The sequence below is a fragment of the Sceloporus undulatus genome, chromosome 2 (assembly GCF_019175285.1).
Source record: "Sceloporus undulatus isolate JIND9_A2432 ecotype Alabama chromosome 2, SceUnd_v1.1, whole genome shotgun sequence".
In the NCBI taxonomy this organism is placed as follows: domain Eukaryota; kingdom Metazoa; phylum Chordata; class Lepidosauria; order Squamata; family Phrynosomatidae; genus Sceloporus; species Sceloporus undulatus.
The window spans coordinates 248,429,023-248,452,912 of NC_056523.1; the positions used below are offsets into that span (position 1 = coordinate 248,429,023).

The 23,890-nt window shown below is 38.9% G+C and overlaps 1 protein-coding gene across 5 annotated transcripts in view; it reads left to right on the forward strand.

Annotated features, from left to right (window-relative positions):
• TLE4 (TLE family member 4, transcriptional corepressor) overlaps window positions 1-23,890 on the forward strand; it is a 161,890-nt gene that overhangs the window by 60,741 nt on the left and 77,259 nt on the right. For 3 of the 5 annotated variants that reach the window (XM_042450335.1, XM_042450331.1, XM_042450332.1), the window contains exon 4: window positions 4,845-4,919. The exons of the other annotated variants lie outside the window; for them this stretch is intronic. In XM_042450335.1, the coding sequence (XP_042306269.1) occupies window positions 4,845-4,919 (75 nt within the window). The remainder of the gene's footprint in view (window positions 1-4,844; window positions 4,920-23,890) is intronic. 5 annotated transcript variants of the gene reach the window in all.

Below are 23,890 nucleotides of genomic sequence, written 5' to 3' on the forward strand. Positions count from 1 at the left end.
CTGAGCCATTGAAGACATTGATTACATTTTCCTACTTTCTGCTGTCATCTCCTATTTCCAGATCACATAAGAATTTTAACCAGTTAGCATAATATGGTGATAACCCCCCCCTTTTTTTTTTACTAAAATTTCTAACCATAGAAATCTTGTAGGATCTTGATAGCTATGTCTCCTTTTTGAGACACAATGTAATGCCAACTGATTTTCATTTTATACCAGGTTTCTGATTTGCCCACTCTGTGTGTGTGTGTGTTAGTTCCAGGCACTAAAGCACTGCTGGATTAGAAAGTCCATCTTCCTGATTATTGCTGCAAATAAATGCTGCATATTTTGTTTCCTCACGCTCTATAAGACTATGCTACTTGAGTGAAAATTATTTGTGTGAGTGAGTCAAAAGGTATGTTACTGGGACTACCTCTGTTCCATCTGTTTTGGCATTTGCATCAAACACCCTGCTGGGTTTGCATCTATTGTATAGCTGCTTTTGTGAGTGACTTATTTCCTTTGATACTTCTGTGATTGATTTGGTTCTCCTTAATTTCCACATCCTTTTGGCCAATGCCTCATGAGATACACACACACACTCCAGTATGCCTATCTGAGAAAACCAGGGAAGTGCAAAGCATGTCTATAGTCTACACTAAAGCTCAGAAGGAGTGATAGATGTGAGCCAGCTTGCACCTGGTGGATGCTCTGAAATCACTCATCATATTGTACATCTCATATATCTCCTTCCAGTTTGTAAATCTAAAGAGAAAGTAGAGATTTTTTATGACTTCTCACCAGCGTCTAACAAGACTGGAGCCAAAAAGAATTGACCAGAGTTTAAGGATGAAACTTTGGGTCTAAGAAGGATGTGAAAAAGGAGTGTAGAATTAATAGATGAAGTAAAGTATGGCTAATTAGAGGTGGACAGTAATTTTAAAGAAGAAAAGTGCAGTGCCAGGTTTACAAAAGGATGACAGTGAACTCAGTGAGAGAGCATGACAAAACAGGAAATGAAGAAATGGTAAGGAATGAACAAGGCTCAGAATAAGAGCAGCTTAGACTTCAATCACATAATTAGCTTTGGACTAATATATCAAACGTAACAGCGTTATCTGCAACACTTTACTTTTGGTGGGGTGGTGGTAATGAGGGTATAACAGAATTATTTTAACAAAACAATGCAAGTTGAGTCTCCGCTACCTGGAGTCCAAAATATTCTAGAATCCAAACGTTGAAATAGGCATGGAGACAGGCATGTAGCAGACGGCCAGAAAGGAGTGGCCTCTGGCTGCAATCAGGCTCGGACTGTGGTGACCGCATGGTTTGTTCCCAAAGTGGGCCACCGCCTGCAGTCCCAAGCCAGCACCACCATGAGTCAGTTAAACCGACTCCTATTTGATCCAGTCCTTTGGACTGAAGTGTGGCCTCGGTGCAGTTTCCAGACTCTTTTCAGGGTGTGCATCATCTAAACTCTATGTCCCTAAAGCAGCTGGAAGCCGCTTCTTTTGACCTGTGTAATCTGGCCATAGTGATGATGCCTTTCCTTTCTATGACCCAATGCACAAATTTTGTATCATACACAAAATTTTTTTAAAATATTGTATAAAATTACCTTCAGGTTATATGTATAAGCTGTATATGAAACATAAATGAATTTTGTGTTTAGACTTGGGTGCCACCTCCAAGATATTTCATTATATACATATATGCAAATACAGGTATTCCAAAATCAAAAGGAATTCCAAAATCTCAAACACTTCTGATTCCAAGCATTTCAGAGAAGGGAGATTCTAACATGTATAATGAATGATAAAATTGTAACTTCATTTCTAAGTGTAGGGCTTTAAGGGTATTGTTGACCATTTGGGGCATTATTCCCCCCCCCCCATTTTTAAGTGTCTCAAAAATTAACATTTAAACAGTGGAACATGTAAACAGTTCACAAAATATTTGAATAAAAAACACACTAACACATTAATTTCCAAGCTCTGAACCCATCATTTGTCATCTGAGGGAGAATCATAGGGCCCATTCACACTTGCATTTTTGTATTGCAGAGATCTGGTTCTCTTTGGTAATGCCACACCAAATCAATTAGACTCATAGTTCCTACTATGTTTACCACAATCAAATTGCTCTTTGCGATTCACACTGGAGGAGGAGGACACAGCAACGAGGGACGGGTGAGGAAGAGGAGGAAGGAGGAAGAGGAGGGATGCAGTAATGGTGTCAATAAGAGGGGGGTGTGGGGGAGGAAGAGGAGGGATGAGGCAGTGGTGGCAGTGAGGGTGTGCGAGGAGGAGAGAGAGGAGGGATGTGGCAGTGGCATGAGGCGAGGAGGAAGACACAGTGGTGGTGAGGAAGAGGAGGAATGCAGCGGTGGCGGCAAGGAGGCAAGAAGGAGGAAGAGGAGGGATACAGTGATGGTGGCAAAGGGGGGTGAGGAGGAAGGAGTAGAGAAGGGACATGGCAGCAGTGGTGGCAGCTGCAAGGAGGAGGAAAAGGAGGGAGGAAACAGTCTACTTGATCCAGATTGATCTGGTAGTGCATTCTCACTATCAAAGATCCAGATTGTTGGGGGATGCCAAAAAAGAACTGGTATGTGACCCACTGCCAAATGCACTGGGTTAAATGGATGTTCCCCGCAAACTGTACCGAGTGCAGTCAGGGCCAATATGAACTCCACTGAAATAACCCGTGTTCCACACCAAGGTTATCTCATAGTGTGAATGGGACCATAGTCTCCAGTTCTTGGTGCTCTTATCTGCAAACCTTTGAGGTTAAAGTCTTGGTCCATGCAATATTTAGTTGGATTATGAGAGACTCCAAGAGCAAAGTGCTCTCCCTTCTGCTAGTAGCAATTTGTTAAAGAGTGGCTAAAAATTGAATAAATTAATAAATGATTCATGAGGCTCTTAGCTTGAAAGGGCAGAAACGGACAAATTGAAGTGTCTGAGAAAGCAATGAAATAAGTGCTAGTGGATAAAAGATCTAGGTTCTTCAACAGCATACATGTGAAGAGAAGCTTATATACTGCCCCTTTCCAGGCCTGGTTGTTTTGAGTTCTTGGAGCTATGATTTACCTGCACTTTTATAGCCTCTATATTTCTTAACATTTGTTAACACGTCTCCCTTTGCTCTGTAGTTTTAGTAAGAATTCCCTGCATCCATTGGAGGTTTTTTTTGTTTTTGTTTTTTTTGCTAAGACAATAGGACATCTTTCTGTACTGTATTCTTTGAACACATTAATGGGTTTTTTGTTTGTTTTTTTGGCAAGTAAGACGGGGACTGAGATGTTGATATCCTCCAATATTATAAAAAGTATGTTTCTCGTGTGAATTTACTAGTCACTCATTTGACAATTAATTGCAAGATTTTTCCTTTGAAATATCCTGTACTCACCCATTCCTAGAGTGAGATCTAGGCTGCTTTGAGAATCAGTTCTCCTGAATTAGAAACCCTTGTCTTGTTTTTCCGCCCTAGGAATTCTTTGGTTCCATTTTGTGCATAATTCTGCTTAACTGTAGTGAAAAATTAGCCAGTTTCAATATTGTTGAAATGATCACTATTTCATCTTCACAATATTTTGCCTCTATTATTATAGAACAAATTTCATTTAACTGTCATAGCTTCCAAGCAAGGAACCCTGATCAGTGTATCTCTTCAGAGGAATCAAACGTCCCCCCCCAAAAAAAAATAAAGCTTATCTGGAAATACTGGGCTAAGGAGAAGTACCATGCAAATTAAAGTAGTATAATGTGTAGTGCAGATAAGCCTACCTTAAGCCAAAAGTTTTCATGTCAATCCCCTCTTGTTAGCATCCAGTTAAGCATGTTTAAAATAGAAGATGTGTCCTCTATGGCTTCAAAACAAACTTTTATATTATGATTGAATGATGGTCAGAGATTCTGCATGTGTAGCTGAAGTTCTTTGAAGTGTCTTCTGTAACCAGAGGTGTAGGAATTTGGAATTGCAGCACATTTTTCTTAGGTTTGTTTAGATGTAGACAAAAGCCCAGAGTGTTGAAGCCATACTCTCTTGCTCTTTCATTTCTTTTTCTCAGTCTTCCTCCCATTTCATTGCTTCAGCACTGGATTTGTCCCTTTATTGACATAGACAAATTCAGTGCTGGAGCAAGTTTGTACGTATATGTATCACTTGTCAATGTATGGTGACACCTTGATTTTTACATGGTTTTCTTAACCAAGGAATACTCAGAAGTTGTTTTTCCATTTCCTTCCTCCAAAGATATAGCCTACAGCACATGGTATTCCTTGGCAATCCCCATCCAAGTACTAACTAGGGCTGACTATTCATTTTTAAAGATCAGGCAGGATATTTAGTTTGGGGATTTTTATGTTGAAAATAAGCAGTCAAGTCCACAAATCATGGACTTGTGGTGGGAACTAACTTGTGTCTTTAGTGAGGTCAAAATTTGGTGGTTAGTGAGTGCACAGGTGCACACCTTGTTTTTCCAAGTGCATCATTTGTTCACAATAATCTGTTGGCTTGCACCTGGAGAATAGCTCTTTGATTCTGGACAGTACTGTCCTCTTGACTGAAAGATTGGTATGCTGCTGTTGCTTTTCTTCCATGCCTCTGGGAAAAGAAATGAAAGTTGAATTCCAGTTAACTCAGGTTTTGATTAAATTAACCCTCACTCTGAGGTGTCTTTTAAAACTCCATGGAGAATTCTTGCTCTCTTAAAGGCACATATTATTTCAGGCCTGCATGCAATCTGGAGAGGGGATTTTTTTTTTTTTAGCTTATGTTTAGAGGAGAGGAAAAAAGGAAATTCTATGCTTGATTCACTAGAAAGCAAATAATTTTACTCTGTTTCTGATCTTCATTTATAGCACCAGCAACAAGTGGTGCAGGCTGTGGAACGTGCCAAGCAAGTGACCATGGCAGAACTGAACGCAATCATTGGGGTATGTGGTCTTTCCATTTTAGCTTTAATAGTCTTTTTAAAAATAGTTCCGTTTCTTTCTTTCCCCCCTCCAAAACATTGTTTTTGCTGTTGTTAAGTTTAGCTTTCTTAGATGGTTAGAAATGCATTAAATACTAATAGACCTGGCAGTTAGATCCACCTGGGCTGCTGCAGATTGGTCATATTGACACTCTGCTTTAGTCTCTTACCTAGATTATAGAGTTGAAACTTTCTAAACATCAACTGTCAAACACATGATGGCCATTGATAATTTATCACTTCCTACTTTGCATTCCTAAAAATTAGCATGAGCTCAGAAAATAGATGCCAATTTGATAGAAGAACCTCATCCTTGGGGAGCTTTGCTAAACACATATCTAAGTTTTTAGAGAGAAATTACATTTAAATGCTTCCATACCAGAGGCTAGTTATCTTCATGAGTAATCCAAGCTGTGAGCTAAGATTTCAAGAATAGCCATTTTGACAGTCTGAAACAGAACATTTGTGAATATGGGAGTTATTGCAGCAGAAGACCAGGTGGGACAATACATGTGATGCAAGATTTGCAGACATTGCTATTGCAAGCCCTGTGTTCAGCACCTGTTAGATATTTAAAAATGTTAAGCCACCTCTCAAGCTCAAATCCTCGGGGTGGTGTCAATAATTAATTTCAAAATATAATTTTATTTATTTTATTTTTTTAAATTACATCTTAAAAACAACAATCAACAGGAGCAAATTCTTTCTTTGCTCTACATCTTGGCTCTCAGATCTGATAGTGGTTTGTTTTTTTTGGCATGCACTTATTGTTTACAGTAGAATCTGCTTTTTCTAAGTGAAAGAGGGGACCAAATTTAACAGTTGTACTGAACCGTGAGGTCAGTATGCTGTACATCATTTATGTCTCAATGCATGAGGTGGATTTGTTGCATATTTTGTCATTTATGTGCCTATTTAATGAACATCTGGGGGGAGGGGATGTGGAATGTGGACCTTAGAAGCACCCCATATGAATGTATCCAAGGTATTTGGGCCACCAGTGAGCTGCTCTGAGTTGGCTTGCCATGGAAAATTCTTAGCAAAGTTTGAGGACATTTAGTTAATTGGGCAAGATCCAACACTGAACTTCCACTAACAGAACTGCAGAATCTAGCAGCAGTGGGAGAGGAAGAATTCCTTTCTCACTGCAGCCTCCCATGATGCCCAAGTGCCTGCTTTGCAGAAGTTACAAACACTTCACACTTGGCATTCTGGCAGTGCAGATGGTTACATTGAAGAAGAGAAGAAAGTTCTGTCATACTGGCACTGAACAACAAAAGCACCACATTGGATTTAGACCCATTACTGAAATAATATAATTTTGTATCTTATCTTTACGTTTACTGCTTTGTTAGTCTTCTCTTATGGCTCATAGTATCACTGTACTTGCAGTTTGCTGTATTCTCTGCTGCTGGGATCCAGAAGGGATTTGTAGTTTCCAACTTGTATTGCTTCCCTCCTCCAAATCTCTTCCAACCTGTTTGATTACCCTTCTTGGAGCAGTACTGAGTGTGACAGAAGTGGATACAAGAAACACTTTCCAATTGCACACAGTGCTTTATTTTTAAGATCACCTGAGCTTACAGCCCTAGGTCCAAATCTGGAAATGTTTAACTGAAACCCCCAAGTCTTATTCCCAAGTAAATATTTTTTAAGGAAGGGAACTTCTGGCATCAGGACTCATGCTGTTCATGTGTCATTACATTTCAGTTGTCTGAAGAATGGGTGGATTCATTCAGTGCTGGCATCCACTGAAATGAAATTATTTAATTTTATACTAAACAAATATTAATTATCTTACTTAAAATCTGTCTTCTTCACGTTGGACAGTAGATGCAGTACTCAAGAAACATTGTTGTGTGCCTTCAAGCCATTTCAAGATTGGCGATCCTATCATGGGATTTTCTTAGTAAGATGTGTTCAGAAGGGGGTTGACTTGGCCTTCCTTTGAGGCTGAGAGAATGTGATTTGCCCATGGTCACCCAGTGGGTTTTCCTGGCCAAGCAATGGAAGCAGTACTTAAGAAATAGAGTAGCAACATATAATGATCTCCCTTTAAAAATTATACACACACACACTTATTGTGACTCACTTCTCAAGATTGATGAAGACAGCTAGTTGTTCAGAAGAGGTACATAAAACAAAAGTGAAAGAAATCACTAATACCTCACATCTGTAATTATTCAGTTAGTGGAAGCAATTGTATAAGTTATTCTAATGAAAATCCTATGTGCCTTCCCCTTTTCTGCCCTCTCCCAAATGCTCCTTTTCCTTTTGTGTAGAGAATATACATAAAAGTCTCCTTAAAAAAAAAAAAGAATTCAGTGTATCAAACCTGCTTTGAAATGCTAATTATTCCATTTACTTTCATTAAAATTCAAATTGCCAAGTGAAGATGTGGATAAGGGTTGCAGAATAATCAATCTGTAGTGAAGATATTCCTTCATTTATGCGTCTGTCTTTTAACAAGGAAATAGGGGCACTCTGATCATTGCTGACAGTACTGTAGAGGGAGGTCTGATTGTAACTTGTTTTTCTTAATAGGCTATTTTGAGCACTCTTTCCTATCCTTCTGACCACAAGAAAATACCAGCAGTCAATTAAAAAATATAAATGGGAAAGAGTAACCTTTATTTCCTCTGAAGTGCCCCTTAGAAAGAAGGGGATGAATCAGATAGAGTGGTTTGTGAGGAATCATGAATAACATTTGTTGTATGTCTTTTACGCTCCAGCGGGGAGACTAGAAGATGAATAATTTCCCAATTAGTTTTCATTACCTAATAAAACTACTGCTATCTAAATATTCTTTGAATGAAATAAATTGCAAAAGGTCAGTTTAAAAAAAATACCCTTAAGAGTTTTTTCCATTAAGTCATGAAAGTGTGAACTTAGCTTTCAGTCTGATTTTAGAGATTTTTTTTAAAAAGTCACTCTTCATTATTTTAAACAGAAGGACTTCACCTCTCGATCCAGAATGTGTAATTTTGTATCTAAACTAGGATGTTTTCATCTAAAATATTTCCATATAACTTCACTAGCTAGCAGAAGCTGTGAACTGCAGCAAATAAATACACCCATGTTAGCTGGTAGCTCAGGAATATATTTTGATATGTTTGGATTTCAGTTTTGCAGAGTAACTTAAATGCCTACTGTGGTGTGTAGAAGAAATGTGAAAAAATAAAATAATTTCACAAGAGGCAAGTTATTTTCTTAAGGAGGCAGGAGGGCTTCTTATCAGTTGATGGCTGTTTTCACCAAATTTTAATGTAAGAGCACAGAGTAGATCTTTCCAGTCATTTTCATCACCTTTAAAAATCTGTGTCAACAAAACAATGAAATTCATTTATATGCACAACCTAGGATTGGTTAAGGGGTATGCCGCCTTGAATATATTTTTAATGTAGAAGGGTGGGCTGCAAATGACATCAATAAATAATCACAAGTGTAGGTGAAAGGGTATAGTCCTTTGTACAATAACACATATAGGGAAGAGAGTAATTGACGGCTGATTGAAAGGAATTCTACAGTGTGGTTCTACTCTGTGAACATGTCTTTATAGTATGCTGTAGATCCTAGCGATCATAGCCTGATGCTAGGATTTCATGAAACCTAATGAAACACCTTGTTAACTTTGCAATATTCTGCCTTCATTGGTAAATGAACCAAACCACTGATCCATGCCATTTAAATGTGGAATGCTGAAGTGAACTTGAAACATGGAGAGACGGGTTGTTCTCTTGACAGTAAACTAGTTGTGTTTAATGGAATGAAACAATTATAATGACTTCTTTCACAGGTCATGTTCCATTGAAAATTACTGACAGATTGACACAAGTTAAATATTAACCTTTTTTTAAAAGGGATTTTTAAAAGAAACATGATGGAAGGAAGGTGTGAGGAGGGGACTGCTAGAACTAAAACCTAACTATTACAATTACAACTAAGACCATGTGAGGTTAAAATTATTTGACATTTCTCTGAAGATACCATCCACAGATACTGGTGAACTATCAGGAACAAACTCTTCCAGAACATGGCCACATAGCCCGAAAAGCCCACAAAAAGACTAATTTGGCATTGTTTATATGCCAGAAACTTTTCTTTGTTCTATTCTACTCATATTGCTTCACTTAAGAATTCTTTCAAGAATTACTCCTTCACAATATGCAAAGGGATCTTGCAGCACCTTTTGAAACAAACTGTGCAAAAATTTGGTCTACTTTTGCATATGTACCAAGTCTATGAAAGGTCATGCTACAACTTATTTCACAAAGTTGGTCTCAAAGGTGCTGCAAGATCCCTTTGCATACTAATATTCCAGACTAACATGGTTAAGTCTCTGAATTTTCCCTGCACAATGTTAGTGATCCTTCCCACGGGTGAGATCATCCAGAGACATGGGGCGGGGTGTTATGAGTACGCTGATGACACCCAAATATATTTCTCTATGTCTCGGACTGTTTCAGTGACCAAGGAGAGCATCTCCCCTCTGAATGACTGCCTGAGGTCAGTAATGGATTGGATGAGGGAAAATAGACTTAAGTTGAATCCAAACAAAACGGAGGTACTCGTGATAGGTAACCTCAACCCGGGTTTGGAGATATGTTCGCCAGTCCTAGATGGGGTCACACTTCCCCTGAAGGACTGTGTCCGCAGATTGGGGGTGCTCCTGGATTCGTTGCTTCATCTGTCCTCTCAGATTGATGCAGCAGCCAGGAGTGCCTGTTATCAGCTTTGGCTGATACGCCATTTGTGCCCCTACTTGGAGCAGTGGGACCTAGAAACAGTTGGATATGCCCTAGTAACCTCTCGTCTTGATTTCTGTAATGGGCTCTACATGGGGCAACCCTTCTGCCATGTCCGGAAGCTTCAACTGATACAAAACATGGCAGCCAGACTGGTCACCGGAAAATCTAGTTTTGACCGAATTACACCTATTCTAAAGTCATTACGCTGGCTGCCCATTAGCTTCCGGGCTCAGTACAAGGTGTTGGTTATTACCTACAAACCCCTACATGGCCTTGGTCCAGTCTACTTGAAGGAACGCCTCCTCCCATATAATCCTTCCTGTACACTCTGTTCCTCCGGGGAAAATCTTTTACATCCAAAAAAGACCATTTTGGCAGCGATCTCCCAGAAGTCTTTTTCAGCTATGGCTCCAAAAGCTTGGAATGACCTGCCAGGCTTTTAAAAAAGCAACAAAAACCCTTCTCTTCCAGCAGGCCTTCCCTGAGTGATAACCACCCAGTGTGCTTCATTTTCTTTCTCATCAAATAGTTCAGTTCAAATACTGTTGAAGCAGTACAAATATAGCTCAAATTAGCTTTGGGATATTATACTGTTTATTTATTGTTCCATAAATACAAGCCAGGCAAGTCAAACATTTTGAAATATATTTTCTTGGGGCAGTGGAAGATTTCCTTGGATTCTTCCCCCCAAAAATTTTAATTTTGAAAATTTCTAGAAAACTGGGGAAGTGGATAAGGATTGGTTGGAGTGGTTTTTCCAGATATTTGGGTGTTTGAGATAAAATAGCAGAACTAATCCTGACTTGGTATAACGAGGGATACAAGGGCTAAATGTGGGGTGGTTTTATCTTTTGAAATAGCACAGGTGCAAGTAGGATATTATGAGGGTGGCGAAGAGCAGGTGGCCTTTTTGGATTCTTTGGCTAATCTATCCCCCTATCTTACTTGTCACCAGCTTTGAGAAGGATGGCATTGCTGGAAATAAAAATGGAGTCAAGAGGAAACATTTCAGTAGAGAGTCAAGACTGACTGTGAGAAGACCCCATTGCACAGTTGTCCCTTCCCTTACGTGAGGGATCCGTTCCAAACCCCACTGTGTAAAGGAAATACTGCGTAAACTCAAGCCCCATTAGAAACAGTGGGGCTCGTCCCCGCGGTGCACACCTGGCGCACCCCATTGTTTCTTCCGCACACTGTATTGTGACTGGAGTTGCATATGTTTTATTTTTACGTAGACTGTTGTAACAAAAATTTCAGTTCCTCCCATCACAGTTCTTGGCACTTCCTCTTAGATTCTTCTTGTAGTTAGGGTACTTTATACTGGCCTATGTGTAATGGTTGGCATCTTTAAAAAGTCACTTGTATTACTTAAAGATGGATTTTAAGCCTTCCCACTAAGAGGATTCCTGTTCCTTTAATAACTGTTGTGACAAGTTGAAATCCAGTAAGTGAAACCTTTTCCTTGTGTGAAAGATAGAAAAATTGCTGTTACAACTTCACTAATCATTGGTTGTGTTGGTGGAAGTTAAGGGTCCAGCAACATCTGGGAGTCATAAATTCCCCGCCCCTGTCTTAAAAATTCAGTAGCTCTTTTACAGAAGATTAAAAACGACTGTCAACCTGTCAAAAATTAGTAAAATCCAGAATACTTTCAGACCAAATTCTAAAGAAATCATAGTGGCTCGAGTACTGTTTGTTTTACTTGGAATCACTGGCATATTTCATATCCACATTCAGAGTCTCAAAACATGTATTTCTGGTATTATAACTACCAGAGTTCTCTAGCAGGAATTGTGAGAGTTCTGGTACCAAAAATAAACTTTCCAAGCTCAGTCCAGTTTCAAGAAATACCTTATTAGTTTATATTATATGGGTAGAGTCTCCTTGATTACATGGAGTACTTCAGGTGACACTACATCGCCATTGCAAACCATATGTGCAGTGCATATTTTGGTTTTGCTTTATTGCTACAAATTCAAAAGAACAGTTTCATTGATTTTCTTTTACTCCTTTTGTTCTCTTAAAAGTGCTCTTTTAAAGCATGTTGTTTTGGTTGAACTTATGTTAACTGAAGGATTTGTTCCTGGATGGCATTTCTTACACTATAAAATAAAGTGATTAAAAAGAGCCAACTGACACTGAATACTGGTCCAACATTGAACAACTGCCAATAAATTGTTAAAGTTAAAACTTTTTACATTCAAGCAGTCATTCAAGTTACGTTCAAGCAGTTCAGATTACATATATACATTTAAGTTACATTCAGTTACATTAAAGTAGTTCCAGTAAGAAAATAATAATAATAGCCAGATTTTTACTTTATTTTTTATTTTATTTAGAAAAATAAAAAAATCAGTTTAAAAAACTTGGCGTATCTTTATGAATGAATGAATGAATGAATGAATTTATTATTATGGCGCATGGCCAGCACCAAAATATAGCAAAGTTACAAAACGTAACATCAGGTGTATTGCTGTAGCACAAATATATATACTTTCTACTCCAACTCCATCTTTAATTCATTTGGTTTAAACCAAGCTGGTGGTGGTGATGTTGAAGGGGATAGTGCATGAAGGAGGCTTGAAAAGCAAGCATGCCCATAGTGCTTTGGCAAACATTACAAGTATGCATATCCACATAGCACCAAGACTCTGTAACAGTGTTGCCAATTTCGCGACTTTCACACGAAAACGGGGACTTTTCAGAGCTTTTCGTGTGATTTCCGTGCCTTGCTCTAATTCAGTGCCTTTTCCGTGCCTTTGGCCAGTTTCAGCTGCAGCCTGCTGCAGAGCAACCAAAACCCTTTGGAGTGTAACAGTTTTCAGCCAAGAGGGCTGGAGAAAACTCTCTCTCTCTCTCTCTCTCTCTCTCTCTCTCATGACTCCCTCTGAGAGCCAGGACGGAGCAAGCCCGTTTGGAGGAATAGTTCAGCCAATCAGAGAGAGGACAGTGATTATTGCCACCCCCCCTCAGGCATTCTCAGGCTCCAGGGCTGTAAGGACTGAGGAGGTTCAGCAGATGCTGCAATGACTGTACCTTAGAGGCTGTGACGCTTGGCACCTACTGCTGATATTACATATGACTGGGGGAAGGGGGGACATTCACCCATGAAACAGCCTAATGGCATAGTCATGGGAGGATAGAAGCTTCTCTCTGTAGGAGAGATCGAAGAGGTGGGAGCAGAAGGAATGATGGTTGAAATAGGCCACATGTTCAGATTGGAGCTGGGGAGAGGAAACAAGGATATCCTAGCGGCGGCAGATTTGAGGAAGAAGTGAGGAGACACCCAGGAAAATGCATGTGGCATCAGGCTTCCAGTCTTTTACACACCGAGCAAAACCACCCTCAGGCAGCATTTAGAAATGTTTTTACCATCATGAATATTTAAATTCTCTGATTTTTTAAAATCACATTTTGTGTCAGTCTATCTTCCTTATACAGGGTGATTAAAAAAGAATGATGCAAAACAAAGGCATGTACATTTACTTTTGCAACAACCTTTTTCTATACTGTATATGAAATGCATGCTTGTATATATTTTTGTCTTAACTTATCATGAAAATATAGAAAAAATATGCCAACATTCTGAATTTTAGAAATGTACGTAGCATCCAGCTTCTTTGATTATGAGTAAGTATAGATGACCCCAGTCATAAGCGACTTATTCTGGTTTGCCTTCAGAATCAGAGCTTGGAAAAGATTTTTTTTTAAGTAATTTGTCTCTGTTACACGATCTTCTTTGAGTTGCAGTTTTTAAAATGTAACTCCACTTGTTTATTATTATTATACAAGACTAACAATTTTTTCTTGAATAATATTAGAATGCTACCTGGGATACAACATACATTTTATGTTGTGTAACCTCATACTTTGTTAATATAACAATAAATAAAAAACATCTGTAGTTATATAGCACAGTTAGGGAAGTTATTTCTTATTACCTTGCAAAAAACCCTATCATTTTTTATAAATTACCTCCAAGCTATGTAAAGGTTATTGTTCAGCAGGTAAACAGCACTTATTCATATGCTGAAACATATGTAAAATAGGTTGTAGTCATGCTGATTCCACAAATCAGGTGTGGAATACTTGTGGCCCTTCAGGTGTTGCTAACCTGCATCAAACTTAGCCAGCCTGTCAAAAACAGATGGATGTTGAGAGTTGCAAATCCAAAAACATATGTCAGGGTGCAAGTTATCCACCCCTGCCCCAAATCAGTGTAGATCCAGAGTGGGAATCAGGTGGCTCTCCAGATATTGAACTACAACTCCCAGGAATTTTAGCCAGCATAGCCAATGTTGAGGAATGCTAGCACTTTCACTTCAAAGACGTCTGAAGGGCAGGATGGTTCCTACCTATGATATAGATAGAAGTAAAATTTCCAGCAAATTAGGACACATACTATATTTTCTAACAAATAATTACTCCCTTAATGTTGGGATTTCATTTTGACTCCTTGTCATGTATACCTGGAAGGCCCTGTTAAAGGAGGTCCTAAAGGTGGCTATAAGGGAGAGGGCTATTTCAGCAGCACACTATTGCTTTGAAACATCAGGAAGAAACTTTAGAACATGGCCACATAGACTGAAAAACCCACAAAAAATTATGGATGCCGGCCATGAAAGCCTTCGACTTCACACAGCACCCTATTACTTGGAGAATCCTCCCCAGTGAACTTTTCCAGTAGCCATGTTATGATCTTATATGTTTTAGGCTTTTTAATCCTTATCTTGTTTTAAGTGCATCTATCTTAACTTTAAAAAAAATGTCTAGAAAGTAGCAATTACTAGATAAAGTTATTACAAAACAAAAATACCAGAATAATATATAAACATGTCTTGGACCAGACCTCATTGCATTTTCAAAAAAAGGAAGTTGTACTTTCACAGGTATTTGTGAGATGTGCAATATTGTCCTTCACGTGTGTGTGTGTGTGTGTGTGTGTGTGTGTGTGTGTGTGAGGTGTATGCCCGCACATATACACACACACTATTTTGACTGTTCTCCCTCCCCCTTTCGTGTGTACATATTCATATGTATGTGCATGCACTGTACACCACTACTTTATATCGCTGTACTGTATATGCTGCAGCATCCAAATGGAGGTTGGTATTTGTGTTCCTGTTTATCACGGAGAGAAATGTAGCAAAAATGTAAGAACCAGGTATGCAATGATGTTCCAAAAAATGCAATTTAGCACAAGAAGTGCTGAACCTCAATTTTTAGCAGTGACACTTTAATGATAGGAAGCCTGCAAAATTATTTGCTATCAATTGTGAAGGCAATAACAAGCCTTGGTGGTTTTTCACACTCTCTGTGTTAAGTGCTTTCAGAATGACAGCGTAAACTGTGTTAGAGAACTCCAAGGAAGTAAAACTGATTAAAATGTTCATGCTTGAATGGTGCTGATGGAATAGTTCATTTGGACTTTCTCTACCTCCTGCAGCTCAAGCTGAAATATTAAAATTCAGTGGATTTAAATCTCTCTCCCCTCAGCTCAGGAAAAAAAACATTACATTTTAATAGGTTTTAAACTCATAATTCACTGGTTTGGAGCCGTACTATTAAATCTATTTAAATATTACTTGTATTACTAAGGAAATGATTTAAATGATTTTTGCCTGTACTGTTTCTCATTCATATACTATGAATATATATAGAGAGAGGGAGGGGCAGAGTATTTGAGAAAGAGGGGGTATGTAATTTTTAAAGAAGCTAGGATATTTGTATGCGTTTTGCTTTATTAATATGATTATCTTACTGCTTTGGAAAATGAAAAAAAGTTGAAAGCAAATGGTAGACTTCAGAATAATTGACCCTCTATATAGCATATAATTATCTGGCTTTATTTATTTTTTACTCATTAATATACTGGTTGTAAACCTTTCCATTTTGCATTAGAGACTAAAGTGCCTGTCTCCCACCCATCCATTCTGTTTTGAAATGTCTTTTTTCTCCCTATGAATTGTTCATTGGCCAAAACCTTTTGTAAGATAATGTTAGAATGTCAGTCCTCCCTCCCTCCCTCTGTGTGTATTTGACATACTGGGGTTTATAAAGGAGGTGGAAATCTCTGGATAGCCATGTGGTACAGATAAGTGCATACAAGTTCTAATAAAAACTTAGCATCAGTGCATCCTATTATCCCCATGGCGCCACTGGTCCGTGGCTCATGCTGCTAAATGCTAATGCATTTTTGCACTGGTGCTTAACGCAGGGAGGGAGTTTCTGCTTCTATGTGTGAAGGGGCTGCTTTTTGCCTTTCAAATGAGTTTACTCTTTGGGTCTTTGATCTGAAACAAAGGTTAAGAAATAAGGGCTAGGCTTTTGCCTGGCATAGTTTGGTGCAGCTCCACTGATTTTGGTTGGCGTACCTTGATTTATGCCAGCCAAGAGTGTTTGCCTCTGAATCTGTACTAGAGGAGGATTTGGCTGTTCTTGTTGATTCTGAATGGTTTTTTTTAATCTAATGCATGGGGTGCAGGGGGAGTCACGTTTTCTCTGTACATTATAGATAGCAACAATTTCAGCTTGTTTAGTAAAGTCATTCCCACCAAATGTGTGTGTGTACAGAGCTGCAAACCTCTGAGAGGCAGGGAGGGTGTTGTATAAATTAGTAATAGACTGTGACCTCTGTGCAGCAATCACTTATTTTCTGGCTTCTTATTGTTTGATCAAAGGCTCTGCCTATATTAAGCTGTGCTTCGGGCTTAAAGGCTGTAAAACAAATTGGCCACCTGCTGTACACTGTACACAGATTGTTATGGTGGGAAGGCAGAAGAGGAGGCTGGCTTAATAGTGGATCTGTTTCATGTTTTCTTTGTGTCCACATTACAAGAGATAGGCTGTGACTTATTTAATCATAGTATTTGTTTGTGCATGGAACAGGCAGAGCAGTGGCTTGCCTCAACTTGTGTCTGCACTTTGATATTACTTCTGGTTGGAGAGTTTAAATTAAATGGACTAATATATTCTTGTTGCATTGCAGTGTTTCTTTTAAGATAGTTGTGGGTCTCCTCCCCACCCCCAGCTTCATTCTTGAAGGTGGTTTTGTGATTCTGCTCTGTGCATGGTTGTAGCGATATCATGTGTGGAAGAAAGTTTGCTCCCAGGTAAGGTAGTGCAAGAATGTCTCCACATTGCACAATTGTAGCATGTAGATGAACCAGAGGGCCAGCAAGGCATAGTAGTTTGAGTGTTGGACTACGACTCTGGAGACAGGGGTGTGTTTCCCAGCTCAGCCATGAAACCCACTGGATGACTTTGGAAAAGTCACACTCTTAGCCTCAGGAAACATCTCAACAAATCTTGCCAAGAAAGCTCTGTGACACGTTCTGAAAAAAACAATAATATTCAGAATCAACAAAGACAGCCTTAGGCTCACCATAACTCGGAAATGACTTGAAGGCACACAACAACAACAGGTGGACTCTAGTTTAACTGCTGTATCTCCATGCTAAGACATCCTGGGTTTATATTTTGCTGTAGTACTTGTCATATCTGTTAGAAAGCTGTGTTGTCTTAATTCAGGCAATGAGCTAGGCAGGAATTTTAAGTACTTTACCCATCCACCATTCCTAGGACTGCGTAAGAGGAAGCCATGATAGTCAGAGTCACATCGAAGAGCTATAATTGTACAGTGTGAATACTTTTCTTTCCATTTCTGTCTTGGATGGGTAGCCCAAAGAATAATATGATGCCTACCCTGATGTCATTGCATCACAAGGCAAATGCCATATTGTTTTGTCGGCCCTTTCCACCTTGTCTTTCGCCTAGGCTTGCTACTGTTTATAGAAAACGTTTATATAAAATGTGTGTGTGTATTCCACTTTATTTTTGTTGAAAATGGTCTGGAGAACTTGTTACCGAATGGATAATGAAGATTTTAAAATGCTGAAAATCTGTCTTCTGACAGCAACAGGATTTTGTATTTTACCTCAGTGAGCCATTTTGAGGTAAAACCTGTCTGTGTTGTTTTGTGAAGCTAAAATACTACTAGTAAGATGGAAGGATCTTCAAAAACATCATTAAAAATATTAAAAGCCATACACATTGAAAGAAAATATGAACACATGGTTATTTTACCTCACACAAGGAAGTCACAAGAGAGAGGGGAAAGCTCTTTAAGGAGAAAATGATAGACCACCAGTGGTATGTATCACCATAAACCAAGAAAAGAGATTAAAGAAAGACAGCTACATGCAAAGGGACCATCTATTAGAGAAATTGGTTTCCTTCCTGAGTCAACCACAAGCTCTACGGTTGAAGGGGTTAGGCTTTTAGGGAGAAAAGCAGAGGGTTCATCTTGCACATATTCTTGACACCTTAAACAACCGTTAGCATTGAGCTGAAGATGTACACTTTTTTCCAAGTCTGTCCCTAACTTGAGCACTGAATGCTTTTATTAGTTGATAGGGACTGATGACTCTGCAAGGGAAAGTTGTTATGAGGAGCAGTACATGAAGCCCGTGATATATTATGCTCACCATTAGTGTTACTGGCTGAATGGGGAAAGTTTTCTTCTGAATTGCCCTCCACCCAGCCCTGTACTGCACTTTTGATTAAAAAATAAAATGAAAATAAAAACTGTTGGGCTATTAACACTCCATTCCTCTGGCTGTGTGTACTTCTAAATATAGTGGGCTCTTGGTTTCCACTAGGGTTTGGTTCCAGGACCACCCCAGCCCCCCTGGGGGCATCCACAGATTATGACATCCGTGCGGGGTTGAGGTGTGGGTGGAATTTATACACTTTCTGACTATTTTCAAGCCATGGATGCTTGAGTCCTTGTGGGTACACAGGGCTGACTGTATCTCATATTTCTCCTTTGTAAGGAGTCTTCCTTTGCTGTGAATATATTTTCTAGATTTGATCTAGTAATGTGTTAGTAGAGGATGAGATCCCAGAACTTGAATCGGAGGACATAAGCAAGGAATTTATACCAGCAACAAGGGAAGGTATGTGCATCGAGTCCAGGGTTTGATTCCCAGCTCAGCCATGAAACCTGTTGGGTGGCCATGGCCAGATCACACTCTCAGCTTTAGGGGAAGGCAGTGGCAAACCTTCTCTGAACAAATCTTGCCAAGAAAACCCCATGATAGGTTCGCTTTATGGTCATCATAAGTCAGAAACAGTCTTCAGCCACACACCAGCAACAAATGTGCCAGCTTATGTAATAAAGAATGTTAAATTTTAGTATTGCCTGGTAGAAAACAGGCATTTTTTGACCATGTTATGCCATGCAGTACAGTTGACCCTTCTTATACACTGATTTTTTATACACAGATTCAAGCATACATGGTGTGAAAATGTTCCCAAAAAGTATAAATTTCAAATAGCAACCCTTGATTTTCCATTCTATATAAGGGACACCATTTTGCTGTGCCATTATATTTAATGGGACTTGAGCATCCATGGATTTTGTTATTCATGGGGGGTCCTGGAACCAAACCCCAGCATATAACAAGGGTCCAGTGTACTTGATTTCTTAAGCAGACCATTAATAAAACTCCAGAAGTGTTGTCCATGGAGTCCACTCAGTTTTAGCAAAAATGTGTCCCTTCCTTATAACCCTCTAAATATTGTAGCTAAGGGGGCTGGGAGAAAAAAATAAGCAGTCTGAGCTACCTCTGGTAGCTACAATTCAAATATCGGTGCAGTATTAGCCAAGGTAGGAGAAGAAACAGGGCAAGAAATTACCATCAGATGACCAGATGGCCGATGTAGGCTCTCAGAGCTTCATGATATAAAAGATGTGAGTTAAAGCATTCCTACGCACAAGTACAACTAAGTTTCTCTTAAACAGTTCACTAGCTAAAGAGAGCATTAGTCATGTTTTTGAGATTAATTATTCTTCAAGAGATGAGGAGTGATGATGAGTATCCTGGTTCAACCCTAACTCTGTTCTCTTCACTCTTCATATGACAACTTGTAGAAGAGGAAAACGTGTATTTCCATTTTCATGTGGCAAGCAAAAAAGGCAACAGAAGGAGATGGTGCAAATACATCACTTCCTTCATCAATTTAATCTCAGAAAAAGGAAGTCTGAATAGGGCTTGGAGAAATTACAGAGGCATTACCCAAAGAGAGTATAGGCTTGGATGGATAGGGCATCAGCTGGGTGTATTTTAAAAACTAAAAAAGTGTCTTCTAGCACCCTAATGACTTATAGATATGTAAAGCATCATTGTCACAAGAATGAGAAACCACATTTTTTTCCTTCTGAAAAAGAGCAAACTTATTTCCTGATGATATTGATGAGAGTTTTTGTATTTGCTAGAATACTTTTTGTTCTTAAGTGCACCAAATAGATGGCCATACTGAGTAAAACATTTGAGAGCAATGAATAGTTGGTTTGCATCTCTTTGATCAGTCAAACCATCCCTCTGAGCTTGCTGTGTGTTTGTGTTTACTTAACAAATAGAAAAGATAACAATTTTGAGCAGTGATCTTTGGCACAAATTGCAGAAACCTCAGCAATAAATAACAGCAACATCCCCTCCTTTTATCATTCTCTCACTGGAAGCTAGAAATCTGGGGAGTGGAGGGGGGTTCAGGGATTTCTCCACAGTCTGTCTCATCCTGTTGAGACAGCCTGTCTCATACAGAACTATTATTTGCATGCCTAAAGACTAGTGAGTTTCATTTTGTGTAAGCTTTCATGAACTCAGCTTCATCTGAAGTTACCACAGAACTATTTGCAGTTTATTAAGGCTACCATAATCTTGAGGTTTAAAATATTTTTAATTATTTACTTTTATTGATTTAAAATAAAAATATACAAATTTCAACTATTATACACACATTCCACAATACATCTATACAATGAATACATACTTCACATTCCCTGCAATACAATAACAAACATAATATTGACTTTCTCTGTCTCTATGTTCCAGACATTTGGTTTACTTAATAGTCTTGTCTTCTGATTTTTGTGATTTTTAAGGTTTGAGATTTTTAAGGTTCAAGAATGGTGTGAAGAATGGTCCAAAGTTGTATTTATGTCCTGCCCTCCATTACAGATGGTGAAGAAGGGTGGAGAAAAGCAAGTTTGGATTTATGAAATGAGCCTCAGCTGCTGATTTAGTCTTGATTTAATATTACAGTCCAATTTTCTTTTCTAATGCTGTTCACAGAACGTTCAAGGTCTACTTGTTTTGCTTCCACCTACCTCAGTTTTATTTCCTTACCTGGTAGCTTTTTTTTTAATGCAGTGTGACTTACATAATAATGAGGCTATTTTAATTGGATGTTGCCTGTATTTTCCAAGCAGCATGGAAAGGATGTGCATACAGCCTTTATGTGGGTTGAGATATAAAGTGAGGTCTTTGGGAGATTAATTTGTCAGTTAACATTCGAAATGTCTTTGGGTTGGAGGAGGATGTTCGGGCCGTTTGGATAATAGCAATGAGCTTTCAGGGTCTATAAGGGGGAAAGCACTAGATTACTCTGGCATGGCGCTGCTTGGAAGATATCCAATAGAAACCTGAATCCTTTCCAGGAAAATAGGCTTCTGAATGTGCTGACTCTAACGAGAGAACATTAGAAGCTAATTTGTTCATGGTTTATAAGCACATTGTGCTTTTAATTTGATCCTTTTTAGATATGTGGGGAAGGGATTTAAGCTTGCCATCAATATTTCAGATCTCACTGTTAGGAAAAGGCATGAAATCAGTGTTAAAGCTGAAACTTTTTCATATCTCTTCCCTCTTTCCCCCCTTAAAATATGGCAACAGTCAGATTGATACCCTTCATCCTTCCCTTCCTCTTTGAATTTTGTACTAGGGATGGGTACAAATTACACTGACTGCATAGCTATTGAGCTATTTATGGATGAATACAGATTACACTCTTGTAAAGAGTGAATGATGTACATGTGAAAAAAATTGAGTCAGTCCTTTAAACCATTCGAGAGCATTAGGCTACCTCCTCCCAAGGTTGTTTTTTTTAAAGACATGTCAGGTTCCTTGTGCTTGTGCTTCTTGAAGCAAGACTTGGCCAGCCTTATCAAAGTACAAAATGTAAAGTGAGAAATTAGACTAGAAAAATTTGATCAGAGTATTGAATTCCAGAAAATTATTTAATAAATGACTGCCTTAAATGGTGTGCTCTTGTAGTAGAGTCCATCTACTGATCAGCTGGATGTTGTTGTTGTTTTTTGTACACCTGTAAAGTACCATGATGTTGGTGTAGTACTGTAGAGGAACAGAGGTGTGCACAGAACTTTAACTTATTATAGTGCACAGAGTCATTTTGTTTTTGATGGCATTACAGTAGGCCCTTGTTATCTGCTGGGGTTTGTTCCAGGACCCCAATGGACACTAAAATCCGTGGATTCTCAAGTCCCATTATTCACAACAACATAGTGAGATGGTGTTCCTTATATAAAAAGGTAGAATCAAGGTTTGCCCTTTGAAATGTATATATTTTAAAAATATTTTCAAACTGAATGCTTGAATCCATGAATAAAAAATCAGTGAATACGGAGGGCTGACTGTATTTGTATAGTTTGTGGAAAAGAACAAAGTCACTGGAAGGTAGGGTGGGAACAGCTGCATGAGTTCAATGTGACATTACAGTTACAATGTTGATGGGAAGACACTTGGACTCTTTTTATCTGTTCTTAAATTGAAGTTTCAACATGAAGCCTATGATCCCCTAAAAGAGCCTTCAAGCCTTTATACCTTGGCTGCAGTTTGCTCTGTCATGCTTTCAGATGCTATGATGAGAAAGTCAATGGTGAGATAATCAAGATATCCCCGAAAACAACATGAAGTTGTTGATTTCTCCCTCAGCCTTGCCCCTCCTAATAGTCATGGAGTTACAAGGACTAAGTTATAGTTGTGTATTCTACACCTGGTTTAGTCGATACTGAAAATATGGAGCTAGTGCAGATTAGGAATATCTTAACCATTGGTATTTGTTTCAACCTCCCCAGGAAGGCTAGTTTGTGATGCAACCTTGGCTGTATTCACAAAACTTAAAGTGTGTGTATGTGTATGGTGATCCCATTATTGACTGTGATAGGGACACTTTATTCCTTAGAGGATGCTTGTTTTATCAAGCTGACAATAAGATGGGGCTGAATTATTGGATCACAATGTGTGTCTGTTTGTTAGGACATTCCAAGTTTGAGAAATATATAGGCAGACAGACACAAAACTTAAAGTGTCTATCAACACACAGCAATATACCAAGTATATCATTAAGTACCAAAGTTGGGATTGTCCATTCCATTATATTCCTCATTTCTATGTATGGTGGTGAGAGCTGGACAGTGAAGAAAGCTGATAGGAAGAAAATCCACTCATTGAGATGAGGTGTTGGAGAAGAGGAGAAGAGTTCTGAGAATACTGTGGACTGCTAAAAAGACCAATGGATGGGTCCTAGAGCAGATCAGGCCTGAACTCTTCCTGGAAGCAAAGATGACTGAACTGAGGTTGTTGTATTTTTGGCCATATTGTGAGAAGAAAGGACTCACTAGAAAATACTATACTGCTTGGTAAAGTGACCATGAATCTGCAGGAGCTGAGCAGGGAGATTGAAGATAGGGTGACTTAGAGGTCTCTCATTCATAGGGTTGCCATGGGTCAAAGTTGATTTGAAGGCAGTTAACAACAACAAAAATTTTATTGAAATGCAGGACTCATAAGTACAGTATTACAGAGTTGCAGTTTAGATAAGAGGCACGGGAAAGTCTAGGAAAGTGTGTGAAGTGCGTTTTGACAATTAGCAATGCAGTTGTTTGTCCTTGCCCCTTTGAAAACATTCTTAAAATATAGGAGACAGAAGGTGGTAAAATGAGATCCAGTTTGCTTAAATAATATTTGTGAAAGTGAAAGCAGATTTCAAAATTATTCTCTGAATTATATTTATGGAGAGTGGGGAAGTGAGGAGGAAAATGGGCGGCTGGAACAAATGTGAAGTCAAACAGTTTCCTGTTGGGATAGATTGAGCATGACACATTTCCTTCTTCTCCCACTATATCCCCCAACACACATATACACACACATACACACCTTCTCATTCAATAGCATCAACAAGCTATCTGCCTCACAATGGTTAGTATAGTAGAGAGCTTGATGCAGTCTTGGCTGAGGTCAAGCACTCCAATTCCAACCTCTCAAGGGCTTTTCTCTATGTGTTGCCAGCGTACTGGTAAAAATGACTTTAAACTCTTGTC